General features: G+C 36.4%; 2 protein-coding genes across 2 annotated transcripts; one reads left to right on the plus strand and one right to left on the minus strand.

The window, feature by feature from the left end:
* The first annotated feature begins 9,482 nt into the window (after window positions 1-9,482).
* LOC131402015 (olfactory receptor 9G1-like) lies at window positions 9,483-10,477 on the plus strand. Its single transcript, XM_058537016.1, has one exon. The coding sequence runs from the start codon at window positions 9,495-9,497 to the stop codon at window positions 10,428-10,430; it is 936 nt and encodes a 311-aa protein (XP_058392999.1). The 5' UTR covers window positions 9,483-9,494; the 3' UTR covers window positions 10,431-10,477.
* A 1,443-nt stretch (window positions 10,478-11,920) lies between these two features.
* LOC131402014 (olfactory receptor 9G4-like) lies at window positions 11,921-12,859 on the minus strand. The gene has a single exon (XM_058537015.1). It carries the CDS (start codon window positions 12,857-12,859, stop codon window positions 11,921-11,923), a length of 939 nt encoding a protein of 312 aa, XP_058392998.1.
* Between the last annotated feature and the right edge of the window lie 3,311 nt (window positions 12,860-16,170).

The following is a 16,170-nucleotide window of genomic DNA, read 5'->3' on the forward strand; positions in this document are numbered from 1 at the left end:
CACGAGACTTAAGATGACAAATTCAGGGCAATTTACGATATAAAATTTAAGTGTAAAATATAAGTATTTGTATTGAATTTCATATTACTCTAGATTATAAACAAAAACTTACAACCGGAAACTGTCCTCTGCCTTCGTAAAGTAACAGAACAGCCCACTCCTTTAGCATAAGAATATGTCTGGCTGACTGATATACATCGAATAGCATCTATATAATTATTTCTAAGAAATAGGAACAGATACGCTGAATTAATTTTTAATATTTTCCTATTGCTATTAACTAGTTGTAATCACCACATTCCATTCCCTTAACAGAATTTCTTAGGTGTTTTTATACGTACATTTTTCCCCCAGAAGCATTAGCACAAATACCCAGAGGCACCCTTGAAATAACTTAGTACAACTAGACTCAGCAAGCATGATCTCTCCCATCTATATGTCTCTTATATAAGTTCCTCAGTTAAGGAAAAGTCCTCTTAGATAATAATAGAATTCCTATAACATATATTCTTTTTAAGAAACATTAACACATCTAATTGGTGTATTACAGTGGCATAAAATCAGTTATTTAATGCTGTTTACATGAAACTAGAAAATATATCATTCCAGAGGGAAATATCAGTTATAAAAAATAAAATTGGTGTAATAAACCTTTTCTTAAAACATCCTAGTATCATAAGTCCTGATATTTAACTACAAAAAAGATGCTCAAACTACTAGTCAAGAATTCTTATGTTAAGTGTTTTAGGAGAAGCAGCCAAGTCTTATCCTTCAAATCATTATCAATATATACTCAGATACTGTAACTTTCACTGGCCTGAATGTATGGTTACATTTTTTTGTGTATTGATAAGTAATCTTAACTCCAGAATCAAGTCTAAATAACATTACCAAGACCCTAATAAGAAGATAAAGTACAGCTAATAATAATCTTAGGGAGACATAAACATAAATAAGAACCTAATAAAAATGTAATTAAACAAGTGGCATTGATGTTTTAGAAAATGTTTTAGAATACGTTTACGTGCAAGTTTGACAGTAAATGTTTTACTCACTGTTGGGAAGGTTTCATCTCCAGTTTATAGTTGTGAAACGTTAAAAAAAATCTTCCATATTAATTTGAAATTACAATATAAATTCCTAAGGGAATTTTATTACTCAAATCACAAATGAAGTTTGAAGTCTTACAGAAAAGTAGTTTCTAAGTTGTGGCTTTTAGATATATGAGTTTTAATAAACATTTTTTAAAAGTACAAATAGTTTACGGGTGTTCTCCTCCATGCAGAAAATCTCTTGAACTTACATGTTTTAATAAAAAAAAACTCTAATGAGAAGAAGACCATGTTGTTGAGCCCCTGCCGTACGCTGTGGCCACTTGATATGAGGGCCCATTGAACACGAACTGTTGTGTGTGGGGAGGGAGGCTGACTAACATTCACAGACTATGTCACCTCACCCACCTGACTAGTGAGAGCCTCCCAATATATGCATGTTTGGATATAATTGTGTACATATGTGTGAACATAAAGGGTTTAGGACATCTTCTAAAGAAAGTCTATGACTTTGAAGGTTCAATAAAATATGACAGTCTCTCAGCCTCCTCCACAAACCCAGTGACATCAAAATGCATCGTTTATCCCTCAAAGCCTACAACTGCTTAGTGCTAATGTGAGCCTGTGCAACTATACAGTTTTTGAGGCTAGACATTTGTTTTTACTCCAAGCTGATTCCATCCATTTTTTTCCCCAAGACAAAAGTTACTATTCCTGCATCCTTTCTCCAACTTGTCTACCTGTAAAACTCGTTCACTCATGATCTCCACCTTGCAGATCCTCAATTCCTTTGCTCTCAGAGAAAGAGACGAGTTAAAGGTGATCAATTGGGATCCTCACCCTTGCATCTTTCAAGTCTTTGATGAAAACACTAATCTCTACACTTCCCCCAGGGATGTGATATTGCATTTTGTTTACTATCTTAGCAGAGGATGTCTAAGGGGAGCAATTTCAGGGACTTCTACTTGAGCCTTCCAACAGTAATAATGCTCATTCCAAGGGTCAAGGAGGAGGAACTAGAATGAAGATTCTGTTTTATTCTGTATGTCTATGCCCTATGTGATTTCTTGATCTGGGTAAATAACGATCAGCTATATATCTGGTCCCATTGCCTATACCAAGAGATGCACTCAGGCCAAAATTATCTTTCACATTGTTTCCATGAGACCCACCGGTGAGTGTGTACCTCTGGTGTTTGTCCATGTCTGGAGATTAGTGTCACTTCAGAGCCAGTATCTAATAACCCTCAGAAGACTTGAGTACTTCTCCTTTCCCAATGTAGGATTACCCTCATAAATGGCTACAAGCCATCCACAAGAGGGCTTGGAGGAAGATACACAGTGTACACATTGGCCTAGTTTCAGGATTCTTCCTTAAAGGGACCATGCCTCCCCATCATTCTATGGCTTCAGTGGCTGTAAACTAACTTAGGTCAGAGAATTATGTAAGAGGCTGTACTTCCCTGCTAGAACATCTTGAGCTAGTTTTGTCCAAGTAAAAATGGTTTTTGTTTATAAGAAAAATAGCACGTTGGTTGGTTTCCCATCTACTTCATCATTAGGAACCACCTAATCCAAGAGATGTTGCCACAAATGTCTGGACAACAAAATACTTGGTTAGCGTCTAGAGTTTGTGGTGTATATGGGTAATTGTTTGCATCTCATCTCTGACATATGCAGTGCAATCGGCTTTTTGGCTGCCTGTTTGTTTTTACACAGGTTTAAATTTCAGCAGAAGCCAACTCACCACATGCTATTTATAAGCTCTATTTGCTCATGCCTCTGTGCCACAGAAAGCTGATCTCTCAATGTCTTCCCTTCACCCCTCCTTCATTCCATGATGCCATTGGTGATCAGTTAAGTTGGATGTCACTAAAGACCATAGATTTCCAGGGTCCCATTTCCCACTTCAATGAGTTTATAAATCTAATCTTTAAATATGTGAATAATCCAATACCATTTGAATGTTTATCTTCCGAGACTACTTCTAGGATGAGTATCAATTATGAACCTGGCAGGTAGCAGATTGCTAGTTAAACTGGTTAATTTGGGAAGGGATTAATAAAGGGATTATTACAAAGGAATGTGGGTGGTGTGGAGAATTCCCAAGGAAAAGGGTAATAATCCTAGGACCACTAACTTCTGAGAGCTGTTCTTCCTCTATCCCTGAAGGTGCAAGAAGAGAGAGACATGGTGAGCGCTGGAGCGAGAGCTTTGAAGGAGGGTCACCTGGAAGGAGCTGTGGTCTAGGCCCAAGGATGCAGCCAGCTGTGACATGTCTGCAAGCAAGGAGCCTGGGGACAATTACTCTGACCTCACTCTCTTCCCTGCCACTGGCTAAATCCATTAAGTAGATAGAGATCAAAGAAACCCACTGATGGAGTTAACACAGTTGAGCATCCTGGAGCAAAGGGGAGGTTCAAAATGTGGAGAATGAATTTGGAAGGACAATAGAAAAGTTTCAACATATAACAAAAATATCAGTATCATTGAACATATGTGCTTTAATGTGTGATGTATGCATGTGAATAGATATAGTATATGTAATATATGTGCACACATATGTTCAGTTTAGCTTCTACATAATTCAAGAGAGAATGAGGATGAAAATTCAGACTTATTACATTTTCACCAGGAAATTGTAGTCACAAAAAATTTTTCTGCATCATAAAATAATACCCAATTTGTCAATATACAGTCTTGTTTAATTGTCTTGTTAGTTATTTCCCAAGCTATGAAATCCTGAGGGGTTGCAGGAATCTACCACCCTGGGAAACCAGAAACTGATAAAAACAATTCTGGAACAGGCAGATTTGAATTCTGTTGAGGTGATGGTGTGGCTGGGAATTTTAGGTAAATTGCCTAATTCAGATGTTACAGATAGATGGAAAATTTTACTTGTTCCTCACAACCAGTCCAAAGGTCATTTACATCTTAAGATACAATAAGTGCTAAAAAAAGGGCCTTTTGAAATATCTTCACCATCTTCCTATTGCAGTTTCTGAAACTGCTGAGAGTTCACAAGGAGAAGTAGCATTTCTCATTATTACAGACAAAAAAATTAACATTACATAAAAGGACAAGGGAGAAAAAGAAACTAAATACACAAACAAAGAAGCAATCATCAGGAACCACTTACAAAAGAAACATGATTGTCAATATCTCAAGGGCAACTGAGGCAAACGAATGAAGTAGCAAAGATTACTAAAGATTACTAGTCTGAAGGCTAAAAGATATCAAGAAAAGTTTTAATTTATTTCAGTTTGATATTCTTTAAGAAAGCACAAAGGCATATAATATTTTTGAGGAGAATTCCAGACAAGAGATGCTTATCTCTAGACACAAAAAGTTATATTTTAATAATTTTGATGGAAAATGCATTGTTTAGTTTATACAAAAACACAACTTTTGTTGTGGAGAATAATATGTTAGTTTCTTAGCAAACAAAGCTAGATTACCATAGTCATCCTGTTCTGATTACCAGCTACAGAACTCAATTCTTCAACCAGTCTCTACCCAAGGAATTGTGTGCCCTATCTTGTTTTTGTGTTGGCATTAGGATTCCAAGTAGATCTGTTTATAGCTCATCTTTTTAATTGTATAACATTAAGCAACACATCTTTACTTTTGTTAACTCTTTGAGTCTTCCCCACATTGTAATGCAGGCAGGACTCCTGGAATAAAGAATAAGAGTAAGAATACAACTGATATTTATATCAACATTTCAAAGATGTGATTACAAGCAACCTGTTTTACAAGACTTGGGCTACTTAAATGAAAGCAGGTTCCTGGGCCCCACACACAGACTGCTAAATCCTTGTGTGTGCTGAATTCCAGAACCACTGGTTACTGGAGTGTGTATGATGTGCCAGGCACTGTGCTTAGTCCTTATTTGAATTTTCTGCTTTACAACAACCCTAAGGAGATAGAAGTTATCCCCGTCTTACACATGAAGAAATTGAGGCTTTACAATGTTGACTAATGATGGAGAATTTGAATCCCTGTTAACTGCCTGAAAGTCAAATGCTTTTTGTATGATGCCCAGGCTCTCTCTGGTTTGAGCAGTCAGCTCTGATTTCTAAGACATGCTTCCTATCCATCATATATCCATCATATACAATGACAGAAAATCTGTTGCTGACATAAAAAACACCTTCTTCAAAGACCCACTCTATTTGGGCAAACAAGTATTGGGTAAAGTTATTTCATAGGCAGATTTGTTTCTTCCTATTCCTGTCTGCAGGAGTGGTCGAGGGATTACTGGTGACAGGAAATGCATGTGAGATATCAGACAGTTCTGCTGACGTTTTAAGAGTAAATGACATCATTAGATACCTCCCAGAAAATTGATTCTATTGACTTGGTTCTCTTGCAATCCAAGGCTAACCATTCATTCATTCACTCCTTTATTCATTAAATATTTATTGTATGTGTATTATATGCTAGGTACTATTCTAAGCACTGGGCATATAAAAATAATGAAATAGACAAAAAATCCTGCAGTCATGGAGTTTACATTCTAGTGGCCTTCTATCTCTGCTTGACCTCACTCACCCAGTAGACTCATGAAGATCTAGACAGAGTGCTATATAACCACAGGTAATTTTCCCACTCAACGATACTCTCCACTAATTTTCTATCCCTTCATATAATCCCTAGAAGAATCCTATAAAGAGTCACTAAGTAAAATACAAAGCTGTGGAGTAGAGTTTCTTAATAGAGTCATAACATCCTTTAAAAAACATTTTTGAAATGTGTGGTGGATTTTCGACTGTCACAAAGATCAGGGACACTCCTGGCCATTTAGTATGTAGCAGACAAGGATGAAAATCGTTTGCAACCATGAGCAAGTCCCATCCAAAGAAAAACGTCCCACCCTCTACATCCAATGTCTTGATAGACAATGGTGCATTGAAAAAAATCATAATTATGTGAGTTTGAAATTTACTCCACTTTATGAAAAAACGCAAAGTATATTTTACAAGTTTTTGCTATACATCAACTTGCCTAGGAACTAAAAATTGAGCAAAGGTTGTGATTTGTTTTGTTTGGAACTTTATCAAGAATTATTCACCTTGTCAAAAAATCTTATCACGGAGTGTAAGTGTCACTCTGGGTATTTGAGTCACCAATAGATTCGTGATGATTCTACATAGATATGTATTCATTACACTGTGTTCCAGCATTGACATATTGAAAATCACATTATTTTATAATAGATCCTATAATTATTACTATATAATAATTGTATTATCAACTACTTTTCTTTTTTTATCACGTTTACATTAGACTTAGAATATTTTATTTACCTATGCATACGTATGTTTGTAGGTACATTATATTAACAACAAATTTCATCTTAGGACTATGAAGGAAGCATTAAAAGTGTTTGTTATGAAGTGGAAATTTTTGAATGTGATAAAATTGAGTACTATTACTACAAATGATATCAAATTGGGCTAAGTGTCTTTTTAAGAAGTGTACATGGCTAGTTATAAAAACTGGAAAAAATGCTTTTTCAGGTTTTTAGACCCCAAAAGACCTACAATGACATTCCATTTTATTTCTACTTAGCATAATCAGATGGACTAATTTTTTTGGTCTTCATTCTGAAATTTCACCCTGATTCTCAATTTGCTTTTCTCCCTGAGATTTATGACAAATGTGCCAAAAGCCCCTGCACAGTAGCTGAGAGGAAAACTTTCTCTGTGACTATGGAATAAAACTGTATAGGAGAGAGAATATTTTACCTTAGAGTTTTCTACTGGGCCTGAAAAGTAAATTTACATAAAACAGATTAATAGGAGTAAAGCATACAAACTGATTTAGCATAAGTATTACGTGACCTGGGAGCCCTCATAAGGAAACAGAGCCTCAAAGATGTGGCAAAACATAAATGTTTTTATAATAGGTTGAAGAAAGAGAAGCAATAGTGGAAAAGTAACTAAAATATATGGAGAGGCTAAAGGAAGATGCGAATTATTTTAAAGAGAAGAGCAAAGTTGAAGGACTCATGCTTCCCAATGGTAAAACATACTACAAAGCTATAGTAATTGAAACAATTATGACATTGGCCTATGGATAGACATAAAGACCAATGGAATAGAATGGAGAGTCCAGAAATAAACCCTTACATTTATGGATTTGGTAGGTAGGGATAATGCCTCCCCGAAATGTCTATGTTCTAATCCCTGGAAACTGTGATTACGTTAGGTTACATGGAAAGTGGATGTTATGGTTGCTATTCAGCTGACTTTAAAATAGATTATCCCGGATTATCTCTTGCACCCAATGTAATCACAAGAATCCTTAAAATTTAAAATAGAGGCAGAAGAGTTCAGAGTCAGAGGGAGACATGATTATGGAAGAATTGTCATAGAGATACAATGGTGCTGACTTTGACGATGAAAAAGAGGGACCATGAACCAAGGAATGTGGGCAACCTCTGGAAGCAAGGAAATATATTCTTCTTTACAGCCCTGAGAAAGGAAAATAGCGGGGCCAACATCATAATTTCAGCCCAGGAGGACCCATGTTGGACTTCTAATCTACAGAACTGTAAGACAATATATTTGTGGTGTTTTAAGCCACTAAGCATGAGGTAATTTGTAACAGGGGCAACAGGAAACTAAAACAATGCTCAACTAGTTTTTGTCAAGGATGCCAAGATAATTGAATGGGGAAAGAATAGCCTTTTCAACAAGTGGTGTTGGGACAACTGGATATTCATATACAAAAGAATAAAGCTGGACCCCTACCTCACACCATATACAAAAATTAACTGAAAATGGATCATAGACCTAACTGTAAAAGTTAAAACTATATAAATCTTAGAAGTAAACAGAGCAAATCTTTGTGACCTTGTGTTAGGCAATGGTTTCTTAGATGAGACACAAGAGCAAGCAAGAAAAGAAAAAACAGACAAATTGGACTTTATCAAAATTAAAAGCTTTCATACATCAGTAAAGACTATGAAGAAAGGAAAAAGATCACCCAGATGATGGGAGAAAATATTTCAAGTGATATCTAATAAAGGCTTGTATACATAATATATAAGAATCCTTACAATTCAACAATAAGAAGACAAAAAACCTAATTAAAAGGTGATTCAAAAATTTGACTAGATATTTCTCTAATGAAGATAAACAAATAGCCAATAAGTACATGAAAAGATGCTCAACATCATTAGTCATTAGGAAAATGTAAATCAAAACCACAATATTATGCCTCTTCATACCCAATAGGATTGTTACAATCAAGAAGACAGAAAATAACTTGTTTTGGTGAGGATAAGGAAAAATTTGAACCCTCGTACCTTGCTGTTGGAATTGAAAAATGTTACAGCTAATTTGGAAGACAGTTTGGCTGTTCCTCAAGATGTTAAATATAGATTCAATATGTGACTCAGCAATTCTATCTTACATATCTACACATGTAAATGAAAACATGTGTCCATACGGAACTTATACAAGAATGTTCATAGCAGCTGCCAAGAAGTAGCAGCAGCAATGTGTCCATCAATTGGTGAGTAGGTAACCCACTACGGTACAACCATTTAAAAGAATATTACTCACAATAAAAGGAATAAAGTAATGATATATGCTAAAACATAGATGAAAAAGAAAAAAAAAGGAATCATTTTAACAAAGTCTGTGCAGAATTCTTTTGGTCTCAACTTCTATCCTTGATAATAAGGATGTTTCTTATTGCTGCTGGTAAAAGTAAGACAGCTCTCACACGAGAGTTTCATCTCCTGTTTTCAGAAGGAAAGGGGGAGATCAGAGTGTCCCTTTTGTATCTGCAGATATTTTAAATGCCATTAGCTCAAAATAATACTTATGCCAAAGCAGCATATTTTGGAGTGTTGTATTCTATCACCTTTCAGATGTCACCACCTTCCAAACCATAAGAACTTTCTCAATTATCATGGGTTTGAATATCTCGTCCATTTCTGGATGAGAAATTAGAAAGGGGGTTCTTTCTCAGTGTCAAAATTTAATTACCTCTTCTCTCAGTTTGCACCCATCATCCAGTATTATTTTCTTAATATCATCTAAAATTAAGTGAAAGTATTTCTATACTTATTTATTTATTGTATGTTTCTTCCTTCTAAATAAAAGCTACACAGAATAAGTGTCAGCCATATCACCCTCACTGCTGTATCCCAATGCCTAGATAACACCTAGAGCAAAGAAATATATTCTGAAAAAATGAATAAACCACCAACAGCACTAAGGCTTTATTATTATTAAAATAATTTTACTGAAAGGAATCTATTGAGGCTCAGAAAACTCCTATTACCTGTCCAAGTCAGGCAAGATTCCTACTCAGATCTCACTTACTCTAAAATCTATAGACTGGAACAGAGAAAGCCCTCCTTTGGTATTGGTTGGGGGAATTAAACTCTTCACTCTTTCATTTGTAGGTGAGATCTCTTTAAGCCATGGAGAGGAGCAATCACACAGTGACAGAGTTCGTCCTGTTAGGCTTCACAACAGACTCCGTGATGCAGCTGGTCCTGTTTACGGTGTTCCTTTGTGTGTACTCCGTGACTGTGGTAGGAAATACCACCCTCGTAGTGTTGATCTGTAATGACTCCTGGCTGCACACGCCCATGTATTTTTTCATTTGGAATCTGTCTTTTCTGGATCTCTGGTATTCCTCTGTCTACACCCCAAAGATCTTGGTGACCTGCATCTCTGAAGACAAAAGCATCTCTTTTGCTGGCTGTGCGTCACAGTTCTTCTTCTCTGCTGGGCTGGCATACAGTGAGTGCTACCTGTTGGCTGTCATGGCTTATGATCGCTATGTGGCCATTTCCAAACCCCTGCTTTATATTCAGGCCATGTCAAGGAAATTGTGCATCTGTTTAGTTGTATATTCCTATACTGCAGGTTTTGTCAATGCAATAATACTCACCAGCAACACATTCACAATGGATTTTTGTGGTGACAATATCATTGATGACTTTTTCTGTGATGTCCTGCCCCTAGTGAAGTTGGCATGTGATGTGAAAGACAGCTACCAGGCCATGCTGTACTTCCTCCTGGCCTCCAATGTCATTACGCCCGCTGTGCTCATACTGGCCTCCTACCTCTTCATCATCGCCGCCATCTTGAGGATCCACTCCACCCAGGGCGGCCTCAAAGCCTTCTCCACATGCTCCTCCCGCCTGATCTCTGTCACTTTGTACTGTGGCTCCATTCTCTACATCTACTCTTGCCCAAGTTCCAGCTATTCCCTTGAGAGGGACAAAATGGTTTCCACATTTTATACTGTGCTGTTCCCCATGTTGAACCCCATGATCTACAGTTTGAGAAATGAAGATGTGAAAGAAGCTCTGAAAAAATTTTTCAGCTTGACACAATCAGGAGTCTAAATTGACATAAATTTCTTAAATGAGTGCTAAGTGCAAAATTAAGTTCTTCAGGGTAAGCTTGGAGAAGTGAATTAAAAAATAAGTAAACAAACATTTTTTCTATTCAAAGAAATCCAGTGAAAAAGACTTATTTCTTTGTGTTTGTTTTTCTTTTGTGATCAAACTAAAATTTATACTATAGAATATGGATTCAATTTAATATTAGTATAGTTTTTGAAAAACAGCATTAGGGATTAATGCAAAATAGAAGAATATATGTTACTTTGGGATCAAAGGATTACATTTTATTTCACTATTTACCCTGAGATTGACCCTTGTTTTTTCTCCCTATAGTAGGCATTGTGGGAATGTGAAGAAAATGTTATATGGATACTTGATTTGTGGAATATATCCCAAATCCTTATTGCCCAGTACACACAGAACTTCCGTGGTAATGGAAGAATAAGGAATGTTAAGAATTTTGTGATTAAAAAAGAGAGGGCAGTGATGTGTTAGATAATACACGTAGATGAAAAGAAAGATCACAAAAGTCAGAGCTAATATAAATGGTGAGGTGGCTATGGCTAGTTGTTCTAAAATTTTAATTTAAATGCAGTTTATAAATGTGCTCATTACAACAATAACTATAATCTTTCAATAACAAATTCTAACTTTTTATGCTCAAGCTACTCATTTGTCAAATGTGACTAATAATCCTTAATCTGCAATTTTATTGTAAAGAGTATGGAGAAAAAGTCAACTAAACCTGCCACATACTGAATATTGAGCTGTAAGTTTCTTAAAATTGAAAAATTCTAGTGGGGAAAAAAAACAAGCATTGAATCTAGAATACAGTAGATTTTGTTTGTTGGTTTGTTGTTTCAGTGTGTTCCCCTGGATGTCGTTATTTTCCTCGATAGGGAGTATATAGTGGTATGGAATGAGGGAGAGTATGACAGACTACTCATTCTCTGTGGAAGAGATCACTCTTTTATGGAGTTATACAACCCTAAATACACTTGTTTCCCCACGGATTCAGAAAGGTGTTTTGGGTGTTTTCTTTTTTATTTTCTTGTAATAGAAACAACTCAAAAATTTGCCTAATATTCAATTGATGTAGAAGACACAATGTTTACAGAGATGTATTCTATATGCTCAATTAGAACTTTATGAAAATATTTGGAGGGAACTACTTATTAAAAATAAATGCTTGTAAATTTCCAACAGTTACACCATTCCAAATCTTATTCTCAACAAATAAAGTTTTCAGACTAAGATTCAAATTCAAACTATGTGCATGAAAACCATCCAACCATCAAATAACTCAATATTAGAAGTTAATATTATTAATCACAATAAAATGATAATAAAGAGTTAAAAATGGTTTGATCAGTGTGTCATTGTTTTACATACAACTCATTGAATATACTTGAAATATTACAGTGTTACAAATTGTCTATAAGCCAATAATTTGGAAAATACGATAAGGGTATTCTGCAAAAAGATAACCTTCACCTCTGTGGCCTTATGCTCTGAACTGCTTTCCGGAAGGCTGCTTTGACGTCTTTGTTTCTCAGGCTGTAGATGAGAGGATTAAGCAATGGGTTGAACAGGGTGTAGAAGAGAGAAGCCACTTTGTGTCTCCCCACAGAGTAGGTGGAACTTGGCCTTGAATACATGAAGAGTAAGGATCCATAGAAGAACATGACAGAGATAAGGTGAGACGCACAGGTGGAGAAGGCCTTGTGCCTTCCTGAGGCTGAGCGGATCCTCGAGATAGACAGAAGGATGTTGAAATAAGAAATCAGGATGGCAAGAATGTTGGAGACGACCGTGAAGCCCACCAGACCCCGGAGGATTTTTTCATAGACCTGGATGTCTGTACAAGACATTTTTACCAATGGTGTTACGTCACAGAAATAGTGGTCAATGATATTTTTACCACAGAAACTCAGGCGGAAAGTGTTAGCAATATGAGCGATGGAATTCAAGAACCCTCCGATGTAGGAGCCAGCAACGAGTCCAGTACAGAGAGAACTGGACATTGTACTTGAATAAAGTAACGGCTTACAGATGGCCACTAGGCGGTCACAGGCCATGGCTGCCAGGAGATAGCACTCAGTGTAGGCGGCAAGGCAAGAAAAGAACAGCTGTGCTCCACATCCAGCCAAGGAAATAGGTTTATTTTCTGAGACACATATGGCCAGAATTTTGGGAATATACACAGAAGGATACCAGAAATCCAGAAAAGACAGATTACTAATGAAACAGTACATAGGTGTGTGCAGGCGGGAATCAATACATATTAAGATGACCATGGTCATGTTCCCTGACATGGCAATCAAGTAGAGCATCAGAAATATTCCAAATAGAATCAGCTGCCACCTGGGGTCTGCGGATAAGCCCACCGAGATGAATTCAGTCAGGACAGTGCGATTTCCAACTTCCATGTCCAGACAGAAGAAAGCCCAATAAAGATTACAAGAAAAAAAAATTCAGTGATTTTACTGCTGAAAGAAAGAAGCAAAGGTATCAATTAAGTCAGTAATTACTAGAGGCTTATATGGACTTTTATCCCTTACTCTCTAGAATGCTATAATTTCAGTCTCATACTTAGGAACAACTGGAATTGGAGTAGGATCTGATTCTGAAATTATGGCTCTCACTTAGTAATTGTTTAATGCTAGGCCAGTCCCTAATTCTCACCAAAAAGATGAACAAAATGATGACCCCTGACAGGTTGTCTGATTGAATAAAGAAGATATGCATCAAAACACCCGGCCTCATGCTTGGTACATAGTGAGCACTCAAAAAATTTTAGTATACTTCATATATTATTAAGACTTATGTGTCAAGCATCATCCCGATAATTATACAAAAACCAATATACTGTCCTATTCCTTCGGCTCTTAGTACAAATAGAATAAGTAAATGAATAAATAAATAGATATGTTACTCACTATGTGCCAGTTAGTATTCTGAGCCCTAATCTTAACACACTTAATCCTTACCACAACTTTACAAGGTAGGTATTTATGATGCTCATGTAATTTAAGAAACATTTCCAAGGTCACAGAATTATTCAATAGCAGAACTGGTTTTTGAACACAGAATTTCTTTTATCAAGGGTATATGCTTTCAATTGTTAAGCTTTTATGTCTTTTATAGATGAATTATTTTTTCCCCTGTTTTCCTGGCTAAGGCAACCTTGTAATTCTATGACAACTTGAATATCTTCACCTATTAAAAAGACCTTTAAAAAATCACTTTTTTAAAAGAATGCATTCTTTTCCACTTTCCGCTACTAGATGTAAGATTTATATACATAAGTGAGAAATTTTTTTTTAATATAGTGGATTCTGAACATTGGAAAGAAACCAATTTTTGGTGTCAAAGATTCATTGAGAAACCATGAATCCTTCAAAGTTCCTACCTTGAAACTCCAAAGCTAGCAGAGAGAAGCTACAAGGAGGTATCGAATTTAAAACATTACATAATTAGGGCTGATGCCCCAATAGCTTTAGAGCTGATATCCCTCTAACTATAAAGTTGGTGAAAGAAAGCTAAAACGAAGAGAGAATTGTAATTTATTCTGATGTTTAAAACACTTACATATGGGCTAAGCCAGGGTCAGTGTTGTAACTAGAACGCAAACTCAAGTCTTCTACCTGGAGTTCTGGTGCTTCTGCTTGCTAGGAAGAGAGGTATGGTGTCCAAATCTTTCAACCGTAGCTGATGATGTTATGATAGGTCATAACTGCATTGATGATGCTGTGGTAAAAGCAGCTCGAAGTCCTGAAGACCGTTCGTTTCTTTATTACTGCATAATAGATCTTTTCTTATTTGCACACAAAGCATAGATGCTTCAGCCCTACACCCAACGTTCCATAAGCTAGTTCTAACTTACCTTTATAAACCTCTCTCACCACTTCTCTTCATCAATTTAGGACGTCAACCAAACTAAATTCCTCTATGATTCATGTCCCCAGAATAATCTCACACATCCTGGGAGCTTCACAGTTATATTTCTATGCTATTATTCATGTGTATGCTATATTTTTTTTTCAGAATTTACTCAAGCTTGAGTATAAATACTTGACGGGAATGTATGTTTGTTATATTGGTAATGTAAAAGTGGTGGGGGATAGCCACCATCTCAGTAGTTACTTTGAACTTTCCCTGCTATGATATCATGTGTCTATATAAGGCAACATATCTGGGCGTTATTGAGCACATTTTTAATATAATATAATTTGGGGAAAAATGGAAATTTCTGACCAGATCTAATTGTTACTCTTCTACTATTACCCTCTAAAGACGCAAATAACTCATAAAATACATATTCTGCTCTAAATTCAAAGTCTTCCCAGAAGAAGAGGTATTTAAATGAGACCTGAAAAATGAGCTAAAATGAAAATGACCCTAAAATACTCCCAATTTTTTCTAAGTTAAAGTCAAATTCCATACAATGGCTTAAAGGTCTTCCAAGAGCCTACCCTCCATTACCTACAGGTCCATATCTCCTAAGACTCACCCCCGCCTTCATTCTGCTCCAGTTTTGCTAACTTTCTCACTGTTTCACAAAGAAACATCAGCCCTTCTCTAACACCAAAGATTTCTGAACTGTCTATTTCTCTGCTCGAAACACTATTCCTCAGATATTTGCCAGGCTGACACTCTCATCTCCTGTAAGTCCCATTCAAATATCATTTTCTGACTAAGGCTCATCCTTATCACTATTTTAAATTCCACGCCCTCTTCCCACCAGCAATCCTCATCCTTCTTATTCTGCTCAGACTCTGCTCTATTTTCCCCCAGACCTACTGTCACCTTCTAACTCCTGTTTATTAAGTTTATTGTCCATTTTCCCCACCATAATGCATTAACTGTGGGGCAGAAAGATTTCTCCACTTAGTTTACTACTGTATCCCACCATACATAATAGTTCCTAGTAACTAACTGGCACTTAATATATATTTCTAGAACAAATAAATGGGTACTCACCTTTATACCTTGAAGCTGTTTTTCACAAAGTATCATCTACTTCTAACTTAACTCAAACTATTCAGGACTTATCTGCCCTCACATGGACTTTCTTTGCCTAGTGTACTGTATCACTAATAAGAAGGAAGAGTAAATAAAGAGAGGACACATAAGCACATCTCAAATCCATCTTGAATTTGAAATAAACTACAATTAAAATGTGACTGTGAAATAAAAGACAAAATATCAGAGCCAGTTATGCTAACGCATCCCATATAGAATGGCTTCTAAAGAGGTGTGTTCCCCTGTAGAAGCTCTGTTCCCTGCTCCCTTCCCTGGAGGACTTAAAATTCTGTGGATGAAGGTGTCCCTCTAGCACCTAAAAATGAGTACCAAGAAATAAAAATATCATACATTAGTATTTTGGATATCTCAGAGTGCCACAACTACTAGAGGCAAAAAGCATGTCACCTTTTTTTGTCCTCTTGATCTCTCTACTCTGTAAGTGAATGTATGATGACCCAGCATAACCATAACCACCACACTGAATTTCAAACTCTAGATAAGAGTTACATATATTTGGTTGAAATCTTATTTAGGATAGTGTCTGTGTGTGTGTGTGTGTGTGTGTGTGTGTGTGTGTGTGTGTGTGTGTGATTGGCACAACAATGATCTTATGAGAGCCAGGCCAGACTCTATCCACCTTCAAATTGCAGTAGCTGAGAGTAGCTGAGATCATAGCGAGGTCAAACCAGCCAGCTGCCCCAGATTCCAGTAA

Source organism: Diceros bicornis (assembly GCF_020826845.1).
Source record: "Diceros bicornis minor isolate mBicDic1 chromosome 3 unlocalized genomic scaffold, mDicBic1.mat.cur SUPER_3_unloc_1, whole genome shotgun sequence".
Lineage (NCBI taxonomy): Eukaryota > Metazoa > Chordata > Mammalia > Perissodactyla > Rhinocerotidae > Diceros > Diceros bicornis.

Excerpts from the sequence above, each read along its gene's own strand:
- LOC131402015 (XM_058537016.1), top strand. The coding sequence starts at position 9,495 with ATGGAGAGGAGCAATCACACAGTGACAGAGTTCGTCCTGTTAGGCTTC.
- LOC131402014 (XM_058537015.1), bottom strand. The coding sequence starts at position 12,859 with ATGGAAGTTGGAAATCGCACTGTCCTGACTGAATTCATCTCGGTGGGC.